This window comes from Cnephaeus nilssonii, assembly GCF_951640355.1.
Source record: "Cnephaeus nilssonii genome assembly, chromosome: 13".
Taxonomy (NCBI): domain Eukaryota; kingdom Metazoa; phylum Chordata; class Mammalia; order Chiroptera; family Vespertilionidae; genus Cnephaeus; species Cnephaeus nilssonii.
This window is the reverse complement of record NC_137084.1, coordinates 70,752,031-70,766,332: the sequence shown is the minus strand read 5'-3', so window position 1 is coordinate 70,766,332 and position 14,302 is coordinate 70,752,031. Positions and strand designations below refer to the sequence as shown.

Below are 14,302 nucleotides of genomic sequence, written 5' to 3'. Positions count from 1 at the left end.
TTAATTGAATGAAATATATCCCTGGGAAAATTAGTATATATGTTTAGAAAACACAAATATTTACATAAGTTAACCATTTCCCTTGTATTTATACAGCCTGAGAAGAAATGATACTATGTGTCCTTCCTTGAGATGTGAAATTATTTTAAGCCCAAAATAAATACACTAATTGAAATATTACATTAAAATTTAATCTTAACAAAAATTCTTATTTTTACCTTACTTTAAAAAGTTTTTCCTGTGATCAGTTATTCTAAAGAATCCTTGACTAAGAGTATTAATCAAGTAGGCACTCAGCATGAAACTTATTTTCATCTCTGGGTACTACTGTCAGTTGTGTGATTTGTAAGAACGGGATAAAATATATCCTTTAAAAAATTGTTAATAATTTTTAATTATGCTATAAATCAAGTATAACTTCTTAAATACTTAATTTTACCTTTAAGTAAAACTTTTAAAAGCAGTCACTAAACTCTAATTTTAACTGGAATTTGAATTTTTCTTTCTTTTATTTTTAATAGTCTCTAATGCAGTGTGCTGGAGAAAGTGTTACTCTGTTTAAAAATAAGACAAATGAGGAATCTAGAATTGTTTCATTGAGAAATATGATGCATCTATGTACAAGTTGCTTATGTAACTGTAACAAGGTAAGATGTTCTTCCTGCTTGACAGGATAGCCTTCCTAGGGGATTGATAACTGGTTGGTGTTGTTATTATTTTTTGTTTTTTGGTCCATTTATAAATTTACACACTGATTTAAAATTAAATTGAATGGAAAATAAAAGGTAGTATCCAGAGGAATAAAGCAACAGATAATCAGAATTTCATCATTTCAGGAAGGTTTCAGAGATTATTTTACCACTGTTATATACTATATACATGACTTTTGCTGCCAGTATATTTTCGTCCTATATAATCCTATATAATAATCCTATATAATAAAAGGGAAATATGTAAATTGACCCTAACAGCAGAACAACTGGTTGCTGTGATGCACACTGATCACCAGGGGGCAGATGCTCAACGCAGGAGCTGCCTCTTGGTGGTCAGTGCGCTCCCACAGGGGAGCTCCACTCAGCCACAAGCCAGGCTGACAGCTGCGAACACAGGGGCGGTAGCGGGAACCTCTCTTGCCTCCTCAGCAGCACTAAGGATGTCCGACTGCGGCTTAGGCTGTCCATCAGTCAGACATCCCCTGAGGGCTCCCGGGCTGCCAGAGGGATGTCTGACTGCCAGCTTAGGCCCGATCCCCGGGGAGCAGGCCTAAGCTGGCAGGTGGACATCCCCCAAGGGGTCCTGGACTGCAAGAGGGCGCAGGCCCGGCTGAGGGAAACCCCCACCCCCCACCCCGAGTGCACGAATTTTCATTTAATTTAATAATAATGTGTTGACTGCTAGCTGTGTGATGTGCATACTACTATACGAGGGATAGTGGAGCACTACAAAGATAAACAAGTCCAGCACATGTGTTACTCTCTTTTTGCCCATAGAGTCCTATATAACGTTTGGTAGGAGGTGTGCTACTGTGTATAGTATTTGTTTTGTTTTGGAGCAGGTCTGGGGTAGCTGAGCCAGTTCAGATTGTTGATAATAATTGGAAACATTTTGAAAGCTGATGTTAAGTACATGGCCATTCATCAATTATCAGTATGTATTTTTGGTTTTGTAATGTGCTATTTTATGTTTTGCTGTAAGTGGAGAAGGAGAGAAGTGGAAGAATAAAATGTAAGCTACAGTTATTGCTTGCTTATGTTTAGGGTCATTGGCTGGTATTTTACTTTAATGTTGTTTATGCACAGTGAAAGATACGTAGTTATTGTCTAAGAAAAGAGATTAGTATTTTTTGGAGTAATTTATAACTTCTTCCCAATAGTAAACTCTTTATCTGTGCTTTTTATGTTAGAGAATTTTCAGTGTAAAGGAAAATTTACATTTCAGTCAAGATAGAGAAAATATTATTTGCCAAGAATAATTGTTTTTATTTCTTTGTTTGCTTGGTTTTCTTGTTCGACTTCATTACAGCACAGTCCAAATAAGATTGCATCTAGCTTTTTCCTACGATTGTTAACATCAAAACTAATGAATGATATTGCTGATATTTGTACAAGTTTAGTAAGTATGCTTCTTGTTTTACTACCATATTTCATTGATTCTAAGATGCTTTTCCCCCCATTGAATTATCTCTTAAATGATGCATTTCACAATATATGGCATTTTATGCTTTCTAAATGTGGAAATTAAAGTTATTTGTTTTGGGGTGGGTATATTTCATTGCTTCTTAATATCAGTACCTAGCACAGTGCTTGGCTTTTAGTTTCTCAATAAATTATAATAGACTGAACAATTGGGAACTAAGCATCGAGGCTCATATCTATTTCTGTGTAACATTGTACCAAAATTGTAATAGTTCTCCATTCATAAATAAAAGCAAAAACCTTGCCAGAGCAGCACATAGTCTCATCATGGTATTTGTTTTTCTTCTTCTATACAAATGGACTCTGCGATGCATACTTTTTTTAAAATATATTTTTATTGATTTCAGAGAGGAAGGGAGAGGGAGAGAGAGATAGAAACATCAATGATGAGAGAGAATCATTGATTGGCTGCCTCCTGCCCGCCCCACACTGGGTATCGAGCCCGCAACCCGCGTATGTGCCCTTGGCCGGAATCGAACCTGGGATCTTTCAGTCCACAAGCCGACGCTCTATCCACTGAGCCAGATCAGTTAGGGCATACTTTTTTAACTGGAATAATACCTGGCACACAGAGTGGATATTCAAATATCTAATGAGTGAAAAAAATACTCTATAACTGAATTAATTTCATTTAATAATAAATCTTGGTCACTTTTTCATGTCACTACTTAGTGTTACACCTTCCATTTTTTTAGCAGTAGCCTGATATTTTATTATATGGGTATGGTATATATGTAGTTTTAACCCATCAGATCTTTTTTTAAAAATAATTTAAAATTTTTCAATTATATTTTATGTTACAATAGTATGTTAGTTTCAGGTGTACAACCCAGTGATTAGATAGTTATATAACTTACAAATGATCACCCTGATACATCTAATACCATCTGACACTGTACATAGTTATTATAATATTATTAACTATATTTTCTGTGCTGTACTTTACATTTCCATGACTGTTCTGTCACTACCAATTTGTATTTAATCTCTTCACCTTTGTCACCCATTTCCCCAATTCCCTCCCATCTGGCAACCGTCAAAATGTTCTCTGTATCTATGAGTCTGTTTCTGTTCAGATTCATTTATTTTGTTCTTTAGATTCCACATATAAGTGAAATCAAATGGCATTTGTCCTTCTCTGTCTGGTTTATTTCACTAAGCACAATATTCTGCAGGTCCATCCATGCTGTTGCAGATGGCAAGATTTCATTCTTTTATTCAGTTTGAGTCATACTCCATTGTATACATGCACCGCTTCTACTTCATCTATTCATCTTTTGATGGACACTTAGTTGACTTCCATATCTTGGTTATTGTAGATAATGCTGCAAGGAACATATGAATGCATATATCTTTTCATTTTAGTTTCTTTGGATAAGTACCAGTAAATGGAATTGCTGGGTATAGCCTTTGTTTATAGCCTTTGTTTTGAACTCTGTTTTGTCTGTTATAAGGATTGCTATCCCAGCTCTTTTGTTTGTCTTTATTTTTATAACATATTTTTTCCATCCCTGCACTTTTAGTCTATATGTGTCTTTTGATGGAAGTGAGTCCTTTTTGTCTTTTGATTGGAGCATTTAATCCATTTGCATTCTAAAAATTAATTGTTAATAGATATGGAATCTTGGTTCTTGAACTTAATTCATTCCAGAAGGTGGTTCAAGAAGTGATTTATTCAAAAATCAAATCATTTTTCCCATCCTATATAATAAAAGCCTAGGTGACGTCACAAGATAGCTGCTGCAACATCATCACAAGTGGCCACCACAAGATGGCCAACAGGGAAGGGCAGTTGGGGGCGACCAGGCCTGCAGGGGAGGGCAGTTGGGGGCAAGATCAGGCTGGCAGGGGAGGGAAGTTGGGGGCGACCAGGCTGGCAGGAAAGGCAGTTGGGGGCGACCAGGCCTGCAGGGGAGGGCAGTTAAGGGTGACCAGGCCAGTAGGGGAGGGCAATTGGGGGGGACTGGGCCTGCAGAGGAGGGCTATTGGGGGGACCAGGCCTTCAGGGGAGGGCAGTTGAGGGAGACCAGGCTGGCAGGGGAGGGCAGTTGGGGGCCATCGGGCTGGCAGGGGAGGGCAGTTGGTGGTGATCGGGCCGTCAGGGGAGGGCAGTTGGGGGTGATCGGGTCAGCAGGGGAAGGCAGTTGGGGGCGATCAGGCCAGTAGGGGAGGGCTGTTGGGGGCGATTGGGCCGACAGGGGAGCAGTTAGGCGTCCATCAGGCTGGCAGGGGAGCGGTTAGGGGCAATCAGGCAGGCAGGCAGGCAGGCAGGCAAGTGGTTAGGAGCCAGCAGTCACGGATTTTGAGAGGGATGTCCGACTGCCGGTTTAGATTGGGACTAAACTGGCAGTTGGACATCCCCCAAGGGGTCCCAGATTGGAAAGGGTGCAGGCTGGGCTGAGGCATAAACCCCCCACCCGTGCACGAATTTCATGCACCAGGCCTCTAGTTAGAAATAGTGTAAATTGAATTAATCTGTTTCAGACCCCCCAAATGATTCTTTTTTAGCTTTTCTTATATACTGTATATGTCTAATGTACTTTTTAATCTACAAATAAACACTTCTTTCCTTAAATTTATCAAACCGCTCCCTCTTAGCCTTAAACAAATCACTTTTAGCATTCGGTCCAGGGATGGCTTTCAGGTCTGCATACAGCATCTTGGCTTGTCTGTATATTACTGCCTCCAAGAAGTGGCTGTCACTGGCTAACTGCTTTTCATCTATCCAAATCAACAACAATTTTTCTGCCTCTTTAAATTGTCTGTGATCATTGTTTCTTTCACACTTAGCAACATTAGCCCTCTAGATGGCCTCTTTCTGTTTTAAAATTGTGCTAATCCTTGTTTTCTCCAGCAACAAAAGCATTCTCTTCTTTGTTTCTGCCTGAAAGATTCCTTTTTGTCATGCTGAGGTATCAGCATGAAAGGGTTGTCAGGTAGAAAATCGAAACTTAACAATCAGGACATTTTTTCTGTGAATAACTTGGTCGAAAACCGAATTGTTTGAGATGGGAGATGTTCAAGAAATGAGGTTTGAGTGTATTTATTGCCACTTTATTACTCATATTTTTTATCTCTTTTTATTCTGGTTTGATGGTGATGAACTAACTTTTTTTAGTCCTGGAATCTCTTTATCTATCCTTCGATTCTAAATGGTAGTTTTCCTAGGTAGAGTAATCTTGGTTATAGGTCCTTGCTTTATCCCTTTGAATATTTTGAGCAAGTACTTCCGGCCTGCAAAGTTTCTATTGAGAAATCAGATGACAATCTTATGGGAGTTCTCTTGTAGCTAACTAATTGCTTTCTTCTTTCTGTTTTTAAGATTCTCTCTTTGTCTTTAACCTTTGGCATTTTAATTATGATGTGTCTTGGTGTAGGCCTCTTTGAGCTCATCTTGTTTGGGGCTCTATATTTCCTGGACTTGTATGTCTGTTTTCTTCATCAGGTTAGGAAAGTTTTTTGTTGTTATTTTTTCAAATAGGATTTCAATTCTTTGCTCTCTCTCTTCTTACGGGAGGCACCCCCATAATGTGAATGTTGGTACTCTTGATGTTGTCCCAGAGGCTCCTTAAACTGTCTACAATTTTTTGGATTCTTTTTCTTTTTGCTGTTTTGATTGGGTGTTTTTTGCTACTTTATCTTCCAGTTGCTGGTTTGCTACTCTGCTTCATCTACTCCATTGTTGATTCCCAGTAACTTCATTTCAGTTTGTGTATCTTTCATCGGGTTCTTCTTTATGTTTGCTATTTCCATTTTTATATTTCCTCTCATTATTAAGTTCTCACTGAATTCATCTGCTCTTCCCCTAAGTTCATTGCGTATCCTTTAACCAGTGTTTTGAACTCTGCATCTGGTATTGCTTGTCTCCATTTGTTTAGTTCTTTTTCTGGAATGTTGTTCTATTGTTTCATTTGGGACATGTTTATCTCCTCATTTTGGCTGCCTCCCTGTGCTGGCTTCTATGTAGTAGGTAGAGCTGCTACATGTCCCAGTCTTGGTAGAGTGGTCTAATGTAGTAGGTGTCCTATCGGGCCTAGTGACACAGCCTCCCTGGTCATTTTAGCTGGGTATTTCAAGTGTGCCATGTCTTGGCTGTGTGAACTCTCCTGTTGTAGTTTAGCCTTGATTGTTGTTGGCACATCAATGGGAGGGATGTACCCCGAGGCCGATTGGCTGCAACTGGCCACAACTATAATGGAAAAGCTGTTACTAGGTGTACCGGTTAATAATGCGGATTTTGTAATCAAAGAAAACAATAATTTCAAGAGAAACATCAAAAGTGCTTTATTAAAAGTAATGTCCAATATAAGCATAACCAATGGACGCAAAACTCTGGGGGGTGAGGGCATATATGGGAGTGGGGTGGGGGGGGCAATGGTAAGATATGTAAACATATAATACCTTAATAAAAAAATTGGAAAGAAAAAAAAAAAAAAGTAATGTCCATCGCCGAAACCGGTTTGGCTCAGTGGATAGAGCGTCGGTCTGCGGACTGGAAGGTCCCAGGTTCGATTCCGGTCAAGGGCATGTACATTGGTTGCGGGCACATCTCCTGGTGGGGGATGTGCAGGAGGCAGCTGATCGATGTCTCTCTCATCGATGTTTCTGGCTCTCTATCCCTCTCCCTTCCTCTCTGTGAAAAATCAATAAAATATATTTAAAAAAAAAAAAAAGTAATGTCCATCGCTAGCTACACATTTCCCCAACTTTTAGGTGATTTGTGGATACCGTCCCAATAGAACTTTTCTTGTTTTGAGGCAACCCTTCAGAGACCCAATTTTCCACTTTGTATGTTTTGAAGTGCTGCTCAGAAAGTGCATGTGCCATCGATCGGAACAAGTGGTAATCTGAAGGAGCAAGGTCTGGTGAATATAGCGGGTGGGTTAATACTTCCCAGGCAAATCTTTTAACGTGTCTTTAACTGGTTTTGAAGTGTCTGATGGTGCGTCGTCATGAAAGCAAAATTACTTTGCCGTGTCTTCTGGCTCATTCTGGTGTTTCACGATCAAAGCATGGTTCAAATTGATTATTTGTTGTCAGTAGCGGTCAGTATTAACGGTTTCACCTGGTTTTAGAAGCTCATAGTACACCACACCTTCCTGATCCCACCAAACGTAGAGCATTGTCTTCTTTCCGATTTGGCCTTGCAGTCGGATGTTGATGGTTGACCTGGATCAACCCATGATTTTGTGCATTTGGGATTCTCAAAATAAATCCACTTTTCATCACCAGTCACAATTTGATGCAAAAAAGATTTTCTTTGGTGCCTGCCGTTGAAGCAACATTTTACTTTCAAGCGATTTGGCCTTGCAGTCGGATGTTGATGGTTGACCTGGATCAACCCATGATTTTGTGCATTTGGGATTCTCAAAATAAATCCACTTTTCATCACCAGTCACAATTTGATGCAAAAAAGATTTTCTTTGGTGCCTGCCGTTGAAGCAACATTTTACTGATGACTTTACGGTTTTCCATTTGTCTCTCACTCAGTTGATGTGGCACCCATTTTCCTTCCTTTAAAATCTTTCCCATTGCTTGTAAACAATTGGAAATTGTTTGCTGAGCAATGTTTAATCATTCTGCAAGTTGTTTTTGAGTTTGACATGCACATTCATCCAAAATTACAAATTGTTGGTCTTCAAACTTTTTCGGTTGACCTGGATGTTCTTTGTCTTTCACATGAAAATCATCACTTTTAAAGCATTTAAACCAGTGTTCACAAGTATCTTGAGATGGAGCATGTTCACCATAATCTTCCCAAAGTATTCAGCAGCACTTTTCTTCAAAACAATTAATTATAACTTCCCGCAAATGCTCATTTTTAAGTGTAAAAATATCTATGATGTTAACACCTTCAGCAAATTTGACATATGAAGTTTTGAAGTTTGTTGTCAATACAACAAAATAGCATACATATTAAATTGCATATATATATCAACATATGTGTAACTCCATCTATTGAAAAAATCCGCGTTATTAACCAGTACACCTAGTATGTAGGGGCCAACCCCAGGGAGCAGGACTCTGGTGTTCGATGAATTCTCACCTTGAGTGTGTCGCTGGTGGAGGTGGTTGGGTACTGTTCTGGCATTGTCTGACACTGTCCACCTGGTGCGCTGGCTCTGGAGTCCTCTGGGAGGTGCAAACCAAAGTCAGCTGCCACCCATGCCCTGCCCAGGGCCACCCAGCATGAACTACAGAGTGATCTGCAGATGACTGCTACTTGTGGTGGGCTTGGATGTGAGGGGGAGAGCCCATGCTGTGAACAGGAGCCAGCTGTTGCTCCTGCCAGGCCTGGGCCCATTAGCAGGAGGTATGAGGCATGCTGAGGCCAGATCCTGCTTGTTCAGGTAGGGTTTGTGAACTCTTGAGAGATTTTAGGAAAGTTCTCAGCAGAAGCCAAGACAGGCTGCATGTATGGAAAAGCTACTGGAAGTTGCTTGGATGGGCCCACAAGGTGGGTAGAGCACTGTCTCAGGGACTCACCAGGATCGGGTAAACAGTTAGTCAGACTCAGATATGGTGCTTGCCTGTGGGCCTTGTTCCAGGTGGCGGGGTGGGGGGAGGGGGCTCAGAAAAGGAACAATGGTTTCTGCCAGCACTTCTGTCTGGCACAAGCCACTCTTCCAGTCTTTGCCCCATATCCAGACAGTTAAGTTCCTCCCTGTATGTCCCTGGTACCTTTTGAGCTGCTGCCCCAGTGCTGGAGCTCAGAGCAAGTGAATCTGAGTAACTTTTTGCAGTGGGGCCCTTTAAGAGGAACACCTGGGACTCCAGCAGCCCTCTGTCTCAACCACAATCCCTGGTGGTTTTCACAGCCAGAAATTATGGGGACTTCTCTTCTGGCACTGGAACCCTGGGTATGGGGGCATGGTTTGGGGTTGGGAACCCTCACTCCTCAGGGGGATCTCCATAGCCAAAATATCCTCCTGGTTTTTAAAACATGGGTGTGAGACTAGCTCCCTCTATATTTCTACCTCTTCTATCAATGTGGTTTCTGTATATTTTTGTACACACTTTTGTTCAGCTAGATTTCAGGCAATTCTGAGTGATGGTTGTTCTGGAGTTTAGTTGTAATTTTGATGTGCTCCTTGGAGGATGTGAGTATTGCATTTATCTATACCTCTGCCTTGCCTGGACTCCCAGTGGGTCAGGTCTTAATTAACATTTTAAGTAGTTTCTGTTTTTTTCTGTTACAAAGAGTTCTGTGGTACAGGTTGTTTTGTCTACTTATATCTGTACCTATAAAGGATGAAGGAGATATTCTAGAAATGAAATTACTTGTTCAGAAGGAATGTGAATTTACATATTTTTGATGGGTATAATAATTGTCCTCAAAATAATCATATCAATTTATACTTTTTTCCATACTGTTACCAGTTTTGGGTAGTGTTAAAATTTCTTAGTTTAACAAATTTTTTGTAAAGATTGCATATTAGTCTGTTAGGTAGACATTATTATTTATATCCATTTTTCTGTTGTTGGACATTTAATAGAAATAATACTGCAGTGTTCATGCACATAAATCTTGAGCCGTATGATTAGGGGAAATTTAATTAATACATGCTTCGGAAAGAAGAACTTGAAAAAACGTATTTCTTTCTCTTTTGAAGGTCTCCTTTATAAAAAAGCCACTTGACTATGGACAAGTGGAAGATAACATTGATGAAAATGTAAAGGAGATGGAGAATCAGTCATCCATGAGTCTGTTTAATGATTACCCTGCTAGTAGTGTTAGTGATGCAAATGAATCTGGAGAGAGCCAGCTCACTATTGGTAAATATATATTTACTTTGTGGGATTTCTTTTATTTCTTCATATTGGTTTGACATTACAAAAATCCTCATAGATACCAATTGTATGCTCATTTTATTTCCTTTTGGTATAGTGATAGTCTATTAGGATTGTATTTTCTGTACCCTTTAGATTCTCCAATTTTAATGGAATTCATTAGTTTTCTATTCTTCATAAGGAAAATTAAAATAATCACTACAGAAAATCATATCATAGATTTTTTTGGAAAATCGAAAGCAGGAGAGCAATAAAATACCCATAATGCCATCCTTTTAAGCTTTTTCTGTTATTTCTGTATAGACCAGTGGTCTGCAAACTCATTAGTCAACAGAGTGGCAAACCGCTGGTATAGACCTTTGGAAAATTGTAATTGCATTGACATTCTTATGTCTTTTTTACACCTTGTTTTTTTTTTAACATTAATTATAAACATTTTTTTTCATTTAGCTGCTTGAATTGATGAGCATACTTTTTAGTGGCTTAATAGTATCCCAGTTAACATATATACCATAATTTACTTGACCATTATTTACTGTTAGAAGTTTAGATTTCTTTTCTATTTTCTTATAATTAATAGTACTGCACCTACTGTTTGTTCATATAGATTTTTCCATAGATCATTTCTTGATGATAGAATCCTGGGTAACCTTTAATGAAGAATTTTGAAGCTTTTAGTTTTTAACTGATCTCACCATAATTTTGTTTATCATATACTTTTACCTTTTTTTTTCTTGATAGAGGGGAAGCTATTTGAGCTAATAATGTTCTGTGTATGTGGCTGTTGTGCCCTGCTCTTAGTTTTAATAAGTGCTTTTTATTTTTAGGTGCCATGAATCCTTTAGCTGAGGAACATCTGTCAAAGCAAGATCTACTTTTTTTAGACATGCTCAAGTTCTTGTGCATAGGCGTAACCACTGCTCAGAACAGTCCTGTGTCATTTAGAGCAGTTGATATTCGGAGGAAATTGTTAATGTTAATTGATCCTAGTATACTAGACCTTACTAAATCTCTCCACCTACACATGGTGAGTAAAGTAAAATGATTCTTTTCAGGTCTGTCTGGCATTGATGCTGAATATAATAGACTGACATCAAAATCACATAGTACCTTTAAAGTGTTGAAATTGCTTTCTTGAGAAATGAATCTGAGACTAGTTATAAAATACACTTTTTCCTTTAAAGTGCTTTCCTTTACGTAGTTATAGAAACATTAAAACTTGGATTGACTTTAGGTAGATTTATTATCTTTAGGTATACTTAATTATAAGTTATTTTAAAATAGGCCAAGAAACACAGATTCTGAATGTAAAAGTAATCTACATATATAAGAGGCTAATATGCTAAGTGTCTGACCGTCTGACCGGTCACTATGACGTGCACTGACCACCAGTGGGCAGATACTCAACACAGGAGCTGCCGTGATGCACACTGGCCATTTACAGAGAAACGGCAATGCGGACCTGGCGCCGACAAAGCAACACTTGGCTTCCCCAAAGTGGGACACAGGCCCCGCCACCACCCCAGAGCGACAGCCCACCAAATTGCAGCCGACGTTGCCGAGACCCCATGGCACAAAATGTGGCCCTCAGCCCAGTCCAGAAACGGTGGCTGTGGGCGCCGGGTAATGATGTCATGTAGCAACGCCTGGCTTCCTCTCCCTAGCGACTAGTCTCCTTGGATTTTCTTCAGCTGAAGAACTCAACTTGCTTTACCGCCAGGTGGAAACACTTTACACTTTAACCAAATGTCTGTGAAGCGTTTTCCCATGCCTCATCTCATTTGATCCTCACAGAAGTACTGAAGTAGGTAGATAGGAGACTCGGTGGAATCCTGTTTTCTTTTCATTAGTTGGAAAATGTAGATTTAGAAAGTTTAGAAACTTGACCTGACTGAGAAGAAGAAAGAAATGGTGGACCTTGAAAATGACTTCAGGTTTTCTCATTGCACAGAATATAGTCAAACACTGCTGCAGTTAAATATTTTACCCTTTGTTCTCCCTGTGTGATCTACAATAATAATCTGTTTCGTGTTGATATTTACTGCTGTGTTGCTGACAGTTACCTGAAAGAGAAGTTGGGGTGCTTCACTGGGCTGGAAAAAGTTTAGCTACATCAGAAAGCAGGTCTAATTAAGCAAGTTTATCTATATATAAAACTCTCGCTGGCGCCAATCGCACGCATGTGTTTCGATCTGTCATTGTCAATCGTGAATTTGGTTGACATTTTTATTATAAAGAAAGGGTGAGTAGCGATATTAAAATATTTCTAATTAATTTCCTTTCAGTGTGCACGAATTTGTGCACCGGGCCAATAGTACTTACATATCATTGCAATTGAAGTCTGACCTTAGTTTACATGCATTAAATTTTTTATTTAATTTCAAAGTGACTGTAAAGTTACAGATCTACAAGAACTTCATATTTCCTTCATAAGCTTCTACAGTCAACATTTTATCATATTTGCCTTGTCATTCTCTCTCTACTCACATATACCTTTTTTTCTGTATCCTTTTGAGATTAAGTTATAGATGTGATGACCCTTATATTTTAGTGTGTATATCCTAAAAACAGTGATTCTCCTATAACTATGGTATAGCCATCCTATATAATAAAGAGGTAATATGCAAATTGACCATCACTCCAACACACAAGGTGGCTGCCCCCATGTGGTCAAAGATGGCCGCCCCCATGTGGACACAAGATGGCCGACACAAGATGGCCAGCAGGGGAGGGCAATTGTGGGCGATCAGGCCAGCAGGGGAGGGCATTTGGGAGGGACCAGGCCTGCAAGGGAGGGCAGTTGGGGGCAACCAGGCCTGCAGGGGAGCAGTTAGGCGTCGATCAGGCTGGCAGGGGAGTGGTTAGGGGGTTATCAGGCTGGCAGGCAGAAGTGGTTAGGGGCATTCAGGCAGGCAGGCAGGCAAGCGCTTGGGAGCCAACAATCCTGGATTGTGAGAGGGATCCCAGATTGGAGAGGGTGTAGGCTGGGCTGCGGGACACACACACACACACACACACACACACACACACACACACCCTCTCCTTTCCCCTCCCCCCGTGCACGAATTTTGTGCACCAGGCCTCTAGTCAGGAATATAACATTGTATTAATGCATTTAATATTCAAGTCTGTTCAGTCTCTTTCAACCTGGAACAATTCCTTAATCTTTCCTTATCTTTCATGACCTTTCTGTTTTTTAATAGTATAGCCACTTGTTCTGTAGAATTTTTCTCTTTGGGTTTATCTCATGTTTTCTCATGATTAGATTTAGACTTGAATGATCACATTACAGAAGTAATCCCTCTCCTTCTCTACCCACATCGGTCTATCCAACTACTGATCAGTATCTCCGATTTCAGTGCAACATCATAGGATTTTTTTTCCCCTTTGTATTTGTAGCTCCCTCTTCCAACAGTAAGAAACCTGGCTTCCCACTTAACCTCAATACATTTACTTGTTTACTCAATATTCTTACATGTAACCAATCTCCTGACCATGTGGGCTATCCCCTAGCCCTAGGCCTGGTGTCCATGTGGGGAGAGTCGCTAGCCCAGCAAATTGGCAAACATGTCAGATGATTTTCCCAGTTATAGCTGTGGGGAACATGCCAGATGATCCACTAATTAGAACTTCTTGGAAATATGCAGTTTGAGTCCCTGTTAGAATTCCTGGTCAAATCTCCAGCCCTGACCAGTGGGGAAGGGCTGTGTTCTTTTCTTGAGGCTCTGATGTTTAAGGCACTTCAAGACAGTAACATTACATACGTGACTTTCATGTCAAATATTTAAAATGGTCCAATGTAATGTTCTTTTATATCTGAGAAGGAGTAAGAAACATTTTTCTACATATAGATGATAAAAAAAGTTCTGATTTTTTACTAGAGCCAGAAAATTATTTGGCAGCTCTCAGAAATAGTCATAGTACCATAGAGAGCTTTACCAGGTTGCTTTATGGGGAGATAAGTCAGAGTATTTGACTTCTTCCCTGCCCAAGATTATCTCTGATTTCCAATATTTATTAATAGGATAGTTTTTATCTTATTTTCTTTCTTTTTTTTTTAATCCTCACCGAGGATATTTTTTCCATTGATTTTTAGAGAGAGTGGAAGAGAGAAGGAAAGAGAGAGAAATATCGATGTGAGAGAAACACATCAATTGGTTGCCTCCTGCAGGTCCCTGACCAGGGCCCGGGACAGAAAGTAGCCTGCAACTGAGGTACGTGCCCTTGACTAGAATCTAACTTGGGACCCTTTGGTCTGCAGGATGCTCTATGCACTGAGCAAAACCGGCTAGGGCAATAGAATAGTTTTTAAACAT

The 14,302-nt window shown here is 39.8% G+C and overlaps 1 protein-coding gene across 3 annotated transcripts in view; it reads left to right on the top strand.

Moving 5' to 3' along the window:
* ATM (ATM serine/threonine kinase) overlaps positions 1-14,302 on the top strand; it is a 145,104-nt gene that overhangs the window by 35,812 nt on the left and 94,990 nt on the right. For all 3 annotated transcript variants that reach the window (XR_013814363.1, XR_013814364.1, XM_079787341.1), the window contains exons 16-19: positions 522-647; positions 2,023-2,112; positions 9,809-9,971; positions 10,814-11,013. Coding sequence is in view for 1 of the 3 variants with exons in the window: in XM_079787341.1 (XP_079643467.1) it covers positions 522-647; positions 2,023-2,112; positions 9,809-9,971; positions 10,814-11,013 (579 nt within the window). In the remaining 2 variants the exon portion in view is untranslated. The remainder of the gene's footprint in view (positions 1-521; positions 648-2,022; positions 2,113-9,808; positions 9,972-10,813; positions 11,014-14,302) is intronic.